This window comes from Polypterus senegalus, chromosome 15, assembly GCF_016835505.1.
Source record: "Polypterus senegalus isolate Bchr_013 chromosome 15, ASM1683550v1, whole genome shotgun sequence".
Classification (NCBI taxonomy): domain Eukaryota; kingdom Metazoa; phylum Chordata; class Cladistia; order Polypteriformes; family Polypteridae; genus Polypterus; species Polypterus senegalus.
Window position 1 is genome coordinate 42,204,341 of NC_053168.1, and position 13,825 is coordinate 42,218,165.

Below are 13,825 nucleotides of genomic sequence, written 5' to 3' on the forward strand. Positions count from 1 at the left end.
TAGTTACATTACACAATGATTAGACACTTATATATCTTAAGGATTTACAGTACATGGCAATGTGGACTTATCATGGTCCATAACTTAAGCTCCTCGCAATACTTGTGACACATTATTTGGAATATCATGTGCATTCTTGTCCTATGCAATACAAAAAATAGACAAAACAGCACTTGAGAAGGCACACAAAAGTGCCACTAGACTTACTGAATGCTAGACTACTAGAGTATGAGCTTTGAGGAGATTTAAAGAGTTTAAACTTTAAGAAGTGAAGTGATGTAAGTGATTAAAAATATGCAATCGTGGTAGTTTTGCATAGTTTTAAAAGTAATATCTCCCAAAAAATACATTAGTATTTCAGTGACGTAAAGAACTACTCCACATAAAAATATTTTTTTAAATGTTACTTACCCCGTGTAGTTTATAGTGATGGTTGAGAAAAAATATTTATCTCATGTTTTCATGCAGAATGGACATAAGAGTTTTTCATAGAATAGGCATATATGATTACTAACAATGGTAAACAGCAAACAATTTCAAAAACATCAATGAAAAATTCTCATGTTACTTGTGTTATATAATCCACATGTCAAGTCATCCAGTCGCAGGCACACAAGTTCCCAAACACACTTATTTTTACTAAAATATTGTTAAATAAACCACCTCCAGAAAATGCTCTTGTGAACGAAAATGGCATATTCTCAAATGTTAACAAGCATTTGAATTGTAGACCTTTCTCCTGTAGTTAAATTAATATTCATATTCACAACTGGAGCACCTTGATTATTTTATGGTGGTCTGTGAAACTGCACAGGTGAATTCACCTTCTGCTTCTTGAAGCATCCTAGATATGCCCAAACACAAGGCATATTTTCTACCTGATGTTTCCACTTGCTTTTCTTTAAGTTTTAATTGTTAGTTGTACACATCTCTCAGTGAACTTTGCACTGTTGATATTGCATAAAGTGCAGTGTTAGGAAATGAATAAGCTGGTATTAGGCTTGACTCATGACTATTGTTGGGAGTCTTCAGTTCAGTTGCTTTCTGCAATGGAAATTGCTGATGCTGGTTAATGTTACTTATTCAGTAACCATTTGGAAAGGTTGTTTTATCATTACTTTATGTATATAAATTAGTATTTTTAGGTTTTAAAGTCATCAGATAATGGAAAGTTGTATTATAACTGACAGTTTACTTCACTACAATACATTTCAAATGTTGGTTGTGAGTTTAGCATCATGTTGTTGTTGAAGTGTCCCAGTAACTGATGTACCAAATTCTGCATCAGTTTAGTTTGTGCAATCAACAAATTGAACAATATTTTAACTAATTATGGGCTTAATCATAAATGAAAATTTCCCAGTAATTTTTATTAATTTCTCCTATACAGATAACTTATAATTAGCACATGATTTCAGTAATTACTCATTTGTGTCAGTTGTCAAATGATTACTGATGACTGGGTCCCTACAAGGCATTGCAAGGACATTTATTGAGTAAGATTCATAGGTAAGGTACTAAAATAATGAGGAGCATGTCCATAACAAAAATTGCATTTAATTTTAAAAGTTTATACCAAAGAAGGAAATTATCTGACAATTGAAACATACTGTATATTAGTCTTTGGTCCTTATTTAATAATAAATAATGTATTCATCCTTATATAAAGTAAGTGTTGCCTGTTGAACAACCTTCTTAAAATTATTAGTGCTGTAGTTGCTGCTACGTAATGTGTGTTTTTCGAAAACTAAAGTAGGACAATTACAAATATATACACAATAATGAAACTGCTGGGTGGCACAGTGGCACAGTGGGTAGTGCTTCTGCTTTGCAGTTAGGAGGTCCAGGTTCGCTTCCCGGGTCTTCCCTGTGTGGAGTTTGCATGTTCTCCCCGTTTCCTCTCAGTGCTCTGATTTCCTCCCAAAGACATGCAGGTTAGGTGGATTGGCGATTCTAAATTGACCCTAGTGTGTGTGTGTGCACCCTAACCAGGGTTGTTTTCCTGTCTTGTGCCCTGTGTTGGCTGGAAATTGGCTCCAGCAGACCACCGTCACACTGTAGCTAGGATATAGCAGGTTGGATGATGGATGGATAAAACTGCATTATTACATTAAATTTAAAAAATTACTCTTATTCCAGTATCCTTTGTTTTCTTTTCTTAATGTTGGAGTGACTAAATGGTTTCACTAAGGTGGTTCAGGCATCTGATACGGATGCCCCCTGCACATCTCCCTGTAGAGGTTTAATGGGCACAACCAGCTGGGAGAAGACCCGGGGAAGACCCATGGCTTGCTGGGAGGATTAAATCTCCCAGATGGCCTGGGAATGCTTTGGGATCCCACAGTATGAGTTGGCAGGTGTGGCTGGGGAAAAGGTTGTCTGGGCCTCAATGCTAAAGGGAAAAGAACGTTTGGGCCTCACTGCTAAGTCTGTTGCCCCTGCAACCCGGCTTCAGATAAGCTGTGGAAAATAAATGAATGACTGAATGAATATTTGGAAAACTGTCCTACAAAAGGCTATAAATGATTATTTTAAAGGCTATTTTTCCTACTGGATAATATCCTAAGTTTTTAGTAGCTGCAATATTTATGAATGTTTTCAACTTTTTATATTTTTTTGAGATTAATCAAATTTTTCTCTTTGTTTATTTTTCTTTATGGATATTCAGCCATATCAATCTTTGTTTCTTTTTTATTGTTTCCTTTAATTTTGTTTTTTAACTAATTATTTAATATTAATGCTGTGTTTTGATAGTATTTTGCTTTTCTGTGAGAGTCATGATTTTGAGTAGCTGTTGCCAACACATGACAGTTCGTTGTTTGGGGCTTGGCCCTGGAAGTCATGCTGATTGTGTCATTGCAGTGACCATATTGAAGCCACTTGTGTATCCTTCTCCAATTTTGTGGATAAGTAACAAAAAACATTTTGTTGTATGTAGGAGTGCTTAAAATATATATTATGGTTAAGACTTCTACAAGTTTCTTGAATATTAATTTTGATTTTGTTTTGGCTTTTCTTATTTTGAATAAACGTTTTTCACTTCTGCCTTCCCTTTTGACTATGATTTTTGAGTTTACCATCTCCTGGGGTCTCATGTATGAACTGTGCGTACATACAAAAATGTTGCGTACGCCCATTTCCACGTTCACTTTGAGATGTATAAAAACTAAACTTGGCATAAACTCCTGTACATATTCACGGCATCCTCACCCTGTGCTTATGCAAGCTTCTGCTCAGTTTTACATCCAGCATAAAAGCAGTACTACTATTTATGTGTGGTGTTCCTTTCTTTTTTGCATCCATGACGTGGGATTTGTTAAATACACAGAAATTAACTGCATACTGTTTACAAATTTAATTCACTTGATTCTAAACATTCTGTAACAATATAATGGTGCAAGGAATGGCCAAACTACCACGGCTGCTTTAGCAAGAAAAAAACATCACAAATGGAAGAATTAGAAGACAGCACATATTTATAGATGATGATAACTGGCTTCTAAGTCGATTTCGATTTCCAAGAGCTATCCTCTTGAAGCTGTGTGCTGAACTGGCACCGGCTTTATAAAGGCAGACTTTGAGGAATCTTGCTCTACCTGCAAGTTCTATCCAATCTCTGGTTTTCAGCCACACAAGCTTTTCAAAGTGAACTTGCTGACCAATAAGGTATTTTACAATCATCACTGAGTCACTCCATGCCACCTGTATGGGTTGGTATTATCCGCTTGTCATTCAGATATATAAGATTTCCTTACACTGTGGTTGAATTTGCAAAAAATCAAAGCACAATTTGCAGTAGTGTAATTGGAGCAGTCAGCTGCACACACATTGCTATTGCAATGGCACTGGACAAGTTACATCAGCCAGGGATGAATCACCAAAAGAATGAGCTGGCATTACATCACATATAGCTGGAGAGCCTATAAAAGTAGCATCTCCACACAGTCGCAGGTACTTTTTCCAACTAGTGCAGCAAACAGCAAGCAGTCCTTTTAAGGATAGCGAGTTACCTCAAAGAACCATGTAAAGAGCAGAGAATCTATCCATTGTGGTGCTTGGCGCTGACACTATATAATATATATAATATAAAGGCACCTTCAGAGAATGACTTTGCTTATGTAAATAGAAAGCATTTCCACTCTATTGATGTGCTGCTTTATAGTGCAAAAAAGTGTGTTGCATTGTGCAAGCATGTAGTATGCTGCATAATTTGGCGCACAATCGTGGCTTGCCCATACCTGAACAGATGCAGTATGATGAACCTGGACCACCAAATGATCAGCCAAATCAAACAGCATTACAGCTTCTTTTGGATGTGATTAGCAAAATGTAAAAACGTGAACTTAGATGCAGCATTTACTTTTTAAATAGCACATTTAATTTGTGGTCAGTATCACATAGTACAGTTCTTTATATTCCTTTGTTCATTGGCCACCTCTTAACAGCATCCACTATTGCATTTTGTGACTCCAGAACAGCATCTGTCAGCACACATCCAGATGGATGTTGAGTGGTTTATGAGGCAGTGGTGTGTGTTCAGCCAGCACCCGAAGATGTTCTGGGCACAGCAGCACCATCACTGCATAGATTCATGTCCATGGCCCAGGGGTCAGCTTTTGTAATATTATCTGAAACAGAATATACAGACGGTGGGATGTGACGCGCCTTTTTATGTCAAATTTGATGTCTGACCACTTTTTTTTTTTATTCCAGGCACTGTGTGACTTTCTGAACTTGAAATTTACAGTTTCTCTGCCGTGTGTATCACTCCATCAAGTTTCTCTTATTGCTTTTGCTACCACTGCTTAAGGCAACAAATAGTAAATCATTGCTTCCATTTTGCATTTGCTGAAATTCTTCTTTTTTCCACATGCTTTTGCCATTATGCTTTAACAAAACACTGAACAGAAGACGTTATTTATATTGATTTACATATTCAAATATGCAAAATTTGGGGAGGCTTCAGGTGTCGGCTGTAGGTACGTGATGTGTGTTAAAATTCATGTTGATTGGGATTTATAAAGGGTAAGTGCATGGAACTTTGCTTTTGCATAGTTTTATTGATCTGAATTTTTTTGTGCTTACATACATTTCCAGTTTTGTCCATACACCATGTTTTATTTGGCATTATACATGAGGCCCCTTGTCATGTTTCTTCTCAATTGTGTGTGCCACTTTTTCAGTTGTGGTAGAACAACATGGCACCTTATCAGTGCTGTTGCTAGGTTATTTTGTCCTCTAGTCCAAGCTTATTAGTGTGCCAACAGACTGTTCGGTAGCTAAAATGTATGGCTGGGTTCCCCCCTATGATCTGTGCCCTAGGCGAATGCCTAATTCACCTTAATGGTTGTGCCGGCCCTGCACCTAGTTTTTCATTTAATGTTCTTTTTTGCCCCATTTGACGGACCATTCATCAATTATTATGTGAGATTTATGTTTAGAAAAATTACAATTAATTGTTTTATATTTAAATCAGTCATAAATTTTAAAATTTGACTTTTTTATCTGGTGTACACCGTATGTGTGTTATAATATATGGGAGCTGCATTTTCTGCAAATGTTCAAACTTTATAGTATTCAATGTTAATTATACAACTTGGTACTAATAGGGTTTGAAAGGACATTATAAGGAATACTCAGTATATTTATATTAGTAGTTCTCATTTTGCTTTTTCATTTCTTGTTTTTTTCTGTATTTACAAAGCAAATATTAGTGTACTTTCAAATACTGCCTACAGATGCTGTAGTTCATGATGTCATCATCATATGGTGGTTCAGTGCACTGTATGTAATTATACTGAATTAAAGGCCTCAGTACCACAGAAATTACTACCATATGGTGCACCTGTTGTGCAGAGACTAAGCAAAAAAGCTCATGTTAGCAATAACTTAAAAAAAAAAATTAGTTCTACTTGGAACTTTTATATGAAACGTATTATGATAATTTAAAGACTGTAATTGATCTATATGTGTGTTAGCTTTGACATGAATATGGTGCAACATGCTGTCAGTTTTATTGTTTGGCAAAAAAAGTAGACTACTAGCTTGTGTCAAAAAATATTAACACTTAATTTTTTTGAGAAAATAATCTAGATAGTTTAAGGATACACCAATCAGTTGGTAGACCGATCAGGTCTGGGGAGCTGAAATGAAAGCTAGAGACAGATAAATACAAAGCAACTTGTTTGCTAATTGATGCCTTTCCAAACACTACAAGAATTTTCCTTAAGATATTGTTTAAACTTTATTTCTTTCTTCCTTACCAAAGACTAGCAACCCAAGTGCTGCACTTAATGAATATCACTGTGTCTCAATTGCCATAGTCTCACTCCAAGAGCATCACAGTTTTGTACTAACTTCCATCTACCATTTACAGCACAAAGACAGTTCTTCTTAACACCCATCTCCCCCAAACACTATAGTTTCTCTTTGCTACTTTTTCTCATAACCCACAATAAAGCCCCTTTCAAAAGAAAGGACGAGAAAGAGAGTTCGTCTTACCTGGCTGTCCATTAAACACACACAAACACACATTACTTGCTTTTCACCCTGTGCAGTTACCAACCTGCAAATGTTAAGTATTATTTTTGTTCAGTTCACACCAAACTCACATCTTGCCTATCTTTTAAATGTCTTATTCTTAGCCAAACAGAAATTTTCCCTCAATGTATTAAAGTTTGCTTCTGTTTGGTTATTAATCTCAGTGCTGCCTTCAACATCAACATCAAGCTGCATTAGCTCTCTACATGATAAGGCACCCACCCTTAACATTGTTAAAGCATCTTCAGCAAAATAACACATAAAGTAATTTAATCACATGCAGAACATGCAGAGACTCTGTCTCTTCTATTTATGCATCAAATATCTTTCAGTGTGTTTTACTAATAAGTCTACTGTTTGTTAAGGTCATGCAGGTTAAGAATGTTGAACTGAGTTAGAGCTTGATAAAGAGAGGAAAAAAAAAACATTGACTTGACAGTGTGGTTCACCATAGTCTATTATTGGTATCTAAGGTTGGGTGCTATCATGCCAGTTCTTTTTTTTTTTTGTTTCTTTTGTCTTGTTTTTTGCATTATCGAAAGGCCATAATTTTAGTATTCTTCTTATAATAGCCAAGAAGGATAGAGTTTTATTTTTAACAATTGGGTCTTTGAATTTGTATGCATGCATCTTCCAACGTCATGTGCATTACTGAGCAGGGCTGTATTAGAGGATCTCCCTAGTTTGGTCACTGATGGTCAAGTTCTATAAATCTGGGAGAAATTTTATTCACTTAATTATTTGCTCCTTTACGTTTTTTTGAGAATATGAAATGAAATTCTTTCTGTTTCAATATCAGTTTCTAGCTGTTAATTTATTTTACAAGCTCTTGTAATACCAGATTAAATTTTTCATGTTGAGGTGTTTTTAATTTCAATGCCACAAATGGGCAACTGAAAGTGCCTGGTTGTCCAAGATTATAGCTTCAATTCAAATAATTGTGATTTCATTAAAGGATCTCATTAATGACTAAATAAAATAGAAATGTAAAAAATTGCTGAAAGAGGCCAAGTTCCTTAAAGGTGATTTCATTGCCATGTGCTTTATATAAAAAAATGACATGTGATGTCATGTCTTGTGACCTGGTTTAAGTTAGATAATCAAAACGAAGGATAAAAATGATTTTTTAGAATTTTTCCACAATACTGAATAAATCCCCTTTATTTTTTACTTTTCACCTAGGCTAAGTAGTTCCTTTCTGCTCTATACATTGTAGTTTCTCAGTGTATAACACACCCAAACTTCCTTGTGTTCAAACCAACAAAATTTATTTTTCCTGGTCAGATATTAGAAGTATGTTTTCCATTTACAAGACTACTTTTTGTTGTTAAATTGGTTGATGTTATCTTTGTTCATTTTCCCATGAAACATTAATCTTTTTTGTTAGCTCTTTCCGTATTAAATTGCCTTTTTGTTATTTTTGCCATTACACTTTAAATTGATCTGCTGTTCCTTTTTCCATTAAGCTCGGAACCTAACTTAGAAATAATTTGTGTTTTGTTGAGCTAAAAACAACTATCTGTTTTCTTCCTAACCCAGTGTTTTTCTTTCTTTAAAAGCCTTTCCTGAATGATTAATCATTCTTTTCCCTCATCAAGGTCTTATCCATCATTTAAATATGTGCTATTTTCCTAATATTTACCCCGTTCAGTCTACCAGCTATATATGGCTGCTTATTGTTCTAAACACAAATGCAAACCTTTACCATATTATTCATAAAGTACTTCTGATTACAGTAAGGAGAGCTTTGCCTTGCCTGCTATAAATTGTGGCCATAATGCTACAGTTATGAAGCCTGAAGCATAACACCGGGGTCTCTTGATATAGAGCTAATTATATTATCAATGCACTTACCTTAAACATGAAAATGTAGACAAAATGGACAAAAATGATTCATTAAATATTAAAATAAACAGAAAAGGGTAGAAAATGCATAAAACACTACCTGATAAATAGTCAGGTAGAAGAACTAGAATCTATTCGAACTGCAATTGCCACAAAGCTAGATGGGAATTCAGCCTCTTACTGAAGACAGTCACAGCAGGCCTATTGGTTTGGTCTGGTAACTTGTTAAAGATGATGTAGCAGCACCCAAAAAGAAGAATAAAATGCAAGATATCATGCTTCATACATAAACAGCCAGACGCTTGCTGCTGTCTTTATTTAAAAAATGCAATCACATAAGCTCTGATACCAGTTTGAGTTCAGTCTTTCTACTATTCATATTTCTTTCCCCAGTTTCCCATATTTTAATAACTGCACCTCCCTTGGCTTTTAGCCCAGGTATATTGTAATTTTCAGCCCAAACCTTTAATTTCTAATTGTTTCAGATTACTCACTATGTTCTGTCACCAAGAAAGACAAAATATTTGGTAGTGTTTTTAAGATATCGCCTTTAATAAGATTACACACATCTGAAGCTGACACACTGTCATCACAATAAAAAAAACATCCTGTAATTTACCTTCAGTTTCACATCACAACAAAATATTGCCAGAAATAAAATAGTGCTACTTCACATATCTTCACCCATGACTAGTACTATGTGCATGGAGTGTGGAGTCTTTTAATCATACATTGTAAAATTTTGTCAAAGGAGTTCTCTTAAAGTAATAGTCCACGCAAAATGATCATTTTTGTATGTGTGACTCAACATTGTTTTTTAGTGATGGCCATGAAAAATTTGTAATCTTGTGGTTTTGTGGAGAACATTCTTAACGAAATTCCTAATATAATAGGATTGAATGGGGACTCCATTTGAACAACACCACACAATATGAAAACTCACAGAAAGAATTTCTGATTAATCATGTCACATAATCCAAGTATCAAGTATTCCATCATATGCTCACAGGACTTTGTATTTTGCTAATATAATTTTAAATAAACCTTTTCTGGAAAGCACATACAAATGAGGTTTTAAATTGAAGACCTGCACCCCCCACCATTCATTGGTCAGGAGTCCTGCCCAGTAATAACATGTACATTGGTTACCATGAGGCATTATATGATATCAAGTGGGGTTAGTCTGCAGCACACAACGCATCTAGATCAAAGACAATGCATTCACAAATGCTTTTGATGTTTTATTTTAAAAAAACTCCCATGCAGGGCTTTGCCGTAATCTGTATAGCCCTGTTTAGAAGGTAAATGTTTTACACCAGGAAGTGGAGTAAAGTAATTTTTACTTAAGGACCTTTGTAATTTTAGTCCCATCTGAATCGCTCATGTCAATAACTTTTTACAGACTGTGTGTTCACATCTAAATTAAGATTATGGAGCCTTTTTGATTCTATAAAAAGACTATAAAAATTACTCTAGGTAAAACTGGTACAGTGCAGTACAATTTCCTCATTTGAGCAATTTGAACAGGTCTAAAATTACAGAGGTCCTTTAGTAATATTTACTTTACCCAACCTCCTGGTGTAAAACTAATCCTGTCTGAAGAGGGCTTTAAGCTTGAAAAAATTGTTGTGTACTGAAAGGAACACAGAAAACCTAGTATGCAGTGTCAAGACTTAGGCGTAGCCAAAATTGTAATAGCCACCACACCGCAACAGCATGCAGTCCATGAGCAAAGAGTGAGAGCAGGCAATAGGTGCCCAGCTAGCCTCAAAATGAAACAGTATCTGAGATTTTGAGTTATATATGTGTGTTGTAAGTTAATGGACGCTTGGTGGCACTATTGCCCCGTGAAACCCAACAGACAGATGCAGACACTAGTTTAAAAGCACCCAGAAGTATTTTAATATTCTTCAATAAAGTGTCCAAAAGCACCTCCACCACCATAAACAATAAATTAATAATTAATAAATCACAAATAACCAATCCTCCACTCCCAGCAGCTCTGTCACACTCCCTCCCATCTCCAGTTCAGCCTGCTGGGTTTTAACCAGTCCTTTAAATAATCCTTGACCCGGAAGTGCTCCTGCTCTTCTGTTCATGTGATTCCCTAGCACTTCCGGGTCAGACAAAGACTTGTGTTTTTCTTCAGCCTTCTGAAGTACTTCTGTTTCTCCGTCCTCGTGACTGTGGAGTACTTCCGGGCTACCGGGAAAGTAGAAACCCCCGCGTCTCCCTGCAGCGTCCCACAATGGCACCCAAGGCACCCGGCAGGGCTGTGAAGCCGAACTCCACCTTCCATGGTGCCCTGAGGGAATCCGGGACACCTCCATGCTGCAGGGAAGACACCATCTAGCATCTTGGATGTGTCAGCCGAGATAAGCTGCCGGCTGTCCATCACAGTGTGAATATGACCGAATGAAAGAAGGGATGGAAAAAATATTTTAAAAGAACCAAGTTATTTTCACAATATCAGGTCATTTCAAAATGTAAATGGTAATGTAAAACAAGGAAAATAAATAAATACAAATTAACAGGTTATCTCCGGGAAAATGGGAAAGATGTAAAGTGGACTTACAAGTCTGTCTTTGAAAAATATTTGTATATTTTGATTAATTTCATGGCTGCTGTCATTCAGGTTAGCTTGTGCGTAACTAGGATCGAGTTAAAATCTGAAAAAACTTTACTAATTTTAATTTTATTTAAGCTTCATTCTCCTATTTTGTACCATTTTACAAGGGACGTTAAATAATTTGCTGCACTTTTTTTAACTCTATTTATTAAGAATTTCAAAAACAAATTACATCACTTTTCTATATAGTCAGCTTCCTTTTTTAATGCCATCAGCAAAAAATGTTTTTGGTTGAGCGCGTTGCCACTGATGCACCGTTGCTTTCACATCATCATCACATGGGCTGTAACTGGATGTCCGGAGCGCTCTGCATCCGTCACAGTAGTATGGCCATTTTCGAACATTTCAATCCATTCATAGACAACTCTTATCCCCATACTGGACACACATGCGAAGATGAATTTGTGCTCCCAGCACACCTTCTGCCCACGAAAAGCGTATGACAGAACTCTGTTCCTCTTTGGTACAATTTATAAGTTTCACAGCCATCTTCACCATAGGGTGACAACTCTTAAACTAAACTAAACTAAACTAAGACTAACAGAACTAGTCACATGACACTCTCAGACACAGTCAATTACTACTCCTCCCATCTTCACCATTTCCAACAAAAATATAAAAGTGTGGAAACTTTTTGAACATCCTTTGTAGTTTTTCATGTTGGCTTTGTTGATTATTTCAGTTTACTAATTTTTTTCATTAGCATTTCTTTAACATTTTATTTTCCTTTATGAGAATAACCGTGATGTCAAAGCATTGTAGGCTGGGGTCTGAGAGAGATGTGCCCTTTGAAAAGATAGTGTACACTCTAGGGAAAGGACAATAATATGCTCTATGTGTAAACTACTGAGCTATTTACAATCAAATATTATATATGATTGATATAATTAAAACAGAAAAAAATAAAGATTATATATGTTTTTTTGTATTTTGTAGGTAAAACTTGCCATTCGGAAGGAACTTGGAAAGCCACTCACGGCAAGAATACTACCAAACCACCTTGCGGCAGCTGCTGCAGCTGCTGCTGCTGCTGTCGGCTCCACCTTTTCTTTGCGTTCAACTCCAACTGGTGCACTTTTTCAGACTCAAGCCCTTCCTCCAGCTTTTTTAAGACCTGCTCCTGGACCTATACGAACACCTCATGCTCCTGTTCTTTTTGCCCCATACTGATGTAGTGGCGTACCAACAGGAACAATAAATCTAAAGAACTGCAATAATTTAAAGTGAACACAGGGAACTATGCAGTGATATTTCTATATATGAATGAAGGAATTCCGGATGTTCAGACTGTAATTTTGTAAAGAATGTAAAGAATCAATAATGCTGTAGAAATGTGTCTCAGAAAGCTTACCCTATACAATTGTTAAAGATATAAAAAGAACCCTTGTATGAATTAATGTCTAGTACTTTATAAAATGGTTGTGCAAGGAAAATGGGGCATTAACCCTGCAATGTACAGCAGATAATTAAATGTACTGTATATATGTATAGACCTTTAAATTCTATATGAAAACACTGTGAGAATTTCATTATATTTGAGGCCAAGTGTGCAGATAACTTGGAAATAATCATCAGAACATCCTTAACAACATGGAAATTGTAGGAGTGGTAACATTTGTGTGGTGATTGTACAGTATATGTCTTGTTTATGTGTTAAAAATACAAAGTTTAAAATAAAAATGCTTACTTTGTTAACTGTTTAATGAAGAAATCATTGGGTTGGTCTTAACTGCTTCATATTTCTCCAATAAAAAAAATGTAAAGTTATTTTTGTCAAACTAGGGAACAATAAGGTTTATTATGTCCAGCATGTAGGCATTACTTCACATTTTCTCGAAATGGCCATATTCTGAGACCCTAGGACATTATTTTGTATATATATATATATATATATATATATATATATATATATATATATATATATATATATATATATATATATATTCATTATATATATATATAATAGGACATACATTTTTCACTAAAACCTGACAGATAACTTCTTAAATGTGATAGAACCTGTGTTTGTGTCGAATTTAAACATTCCTTTACTTAGAAACTGCTGCTAAACTAGGAAAAAAATAGGCAGTGATATTTTCAAATTTTTGTTTTCTGAAAAAGTACATCTCATGTACAAGTAATGGCAGGGCAGTTTTTTTATTTCTGAAATGTTCCCAGACTTGTCAACTGTACCTGTCAAATGTTTCATGTTCATAACAAAAAGAAATAAATAGTTACAGCATTTGGCATCATGTGTCCCCCTCCACTATCTAAAGCCTTTCCAAATGGGGATCCAGATTCAGAACAAATTTATTGCACATAAATCACTGAATCATATAAAAACTGTGAACCCCATCCCCAAATACACTCTTACACCCAAGTACTCCCTACTCCATCTACACTTTTAAATAAAACTATTTAAATTGTTTGCTACTGTTTCAAAGAGTGTATTGTTGGAGACGTTGCACTTGCTGCCATCCAATAGTGTGAGGTTTACAAATGTGTGACCTATTGAGTCAGAGCTAATGACCTGGAAATATGAGGTGGTACCTGCCAAAGGTTGCCTCTCGACTCTTCTTATTTGGAGAATACCTCATGATTGATACATCATACAATAATGTGCTTGGACTTGTTTTGATCAGGACAATCTACTGATGTGTCACTTACAGTACATCTGCTGTTGTTTTGTGAAGTAATATGGGAGAGCACATGAGCAATGTAACACTGTTTGCAGTTTTCAGCCTATAGCTCGCATTTGCTTTGCCAGTAGGAAGGTTCATCGCATTGGTTAAAATCTGTTGATTGGGAATT

The 13,825-nt window shown here is 35.6% G+C and overlaps 1 protein-coding gene across 1 annotated transcript in view; it reads left to right on the forward strand.

Annotated features, from left to right (window-relative positions):
* The window catches only part of znf385d (zinc finger protein 385D), a 333,314-nt gene extending 320,601 nt beyond the window's left edge, over window positions 1–12,713 (forward strand). Inside the window, exon 8 of the mRNA XM_039737167.1 lies at window positions 11,951–12,713. Within this exon, the coding sequence (XP_039593101.1) occupies window positions 11,951–12,184 (234 nt within the window). The 3' untranslated portion in view covers window positions 12,185–12,713. The remainder of the gene's footprint in view (window positions 1–11,950) is intronic.
* The last annotated feature ends 1,112 nt before the right edge of the window (window positions 12,714–13,825 follow it).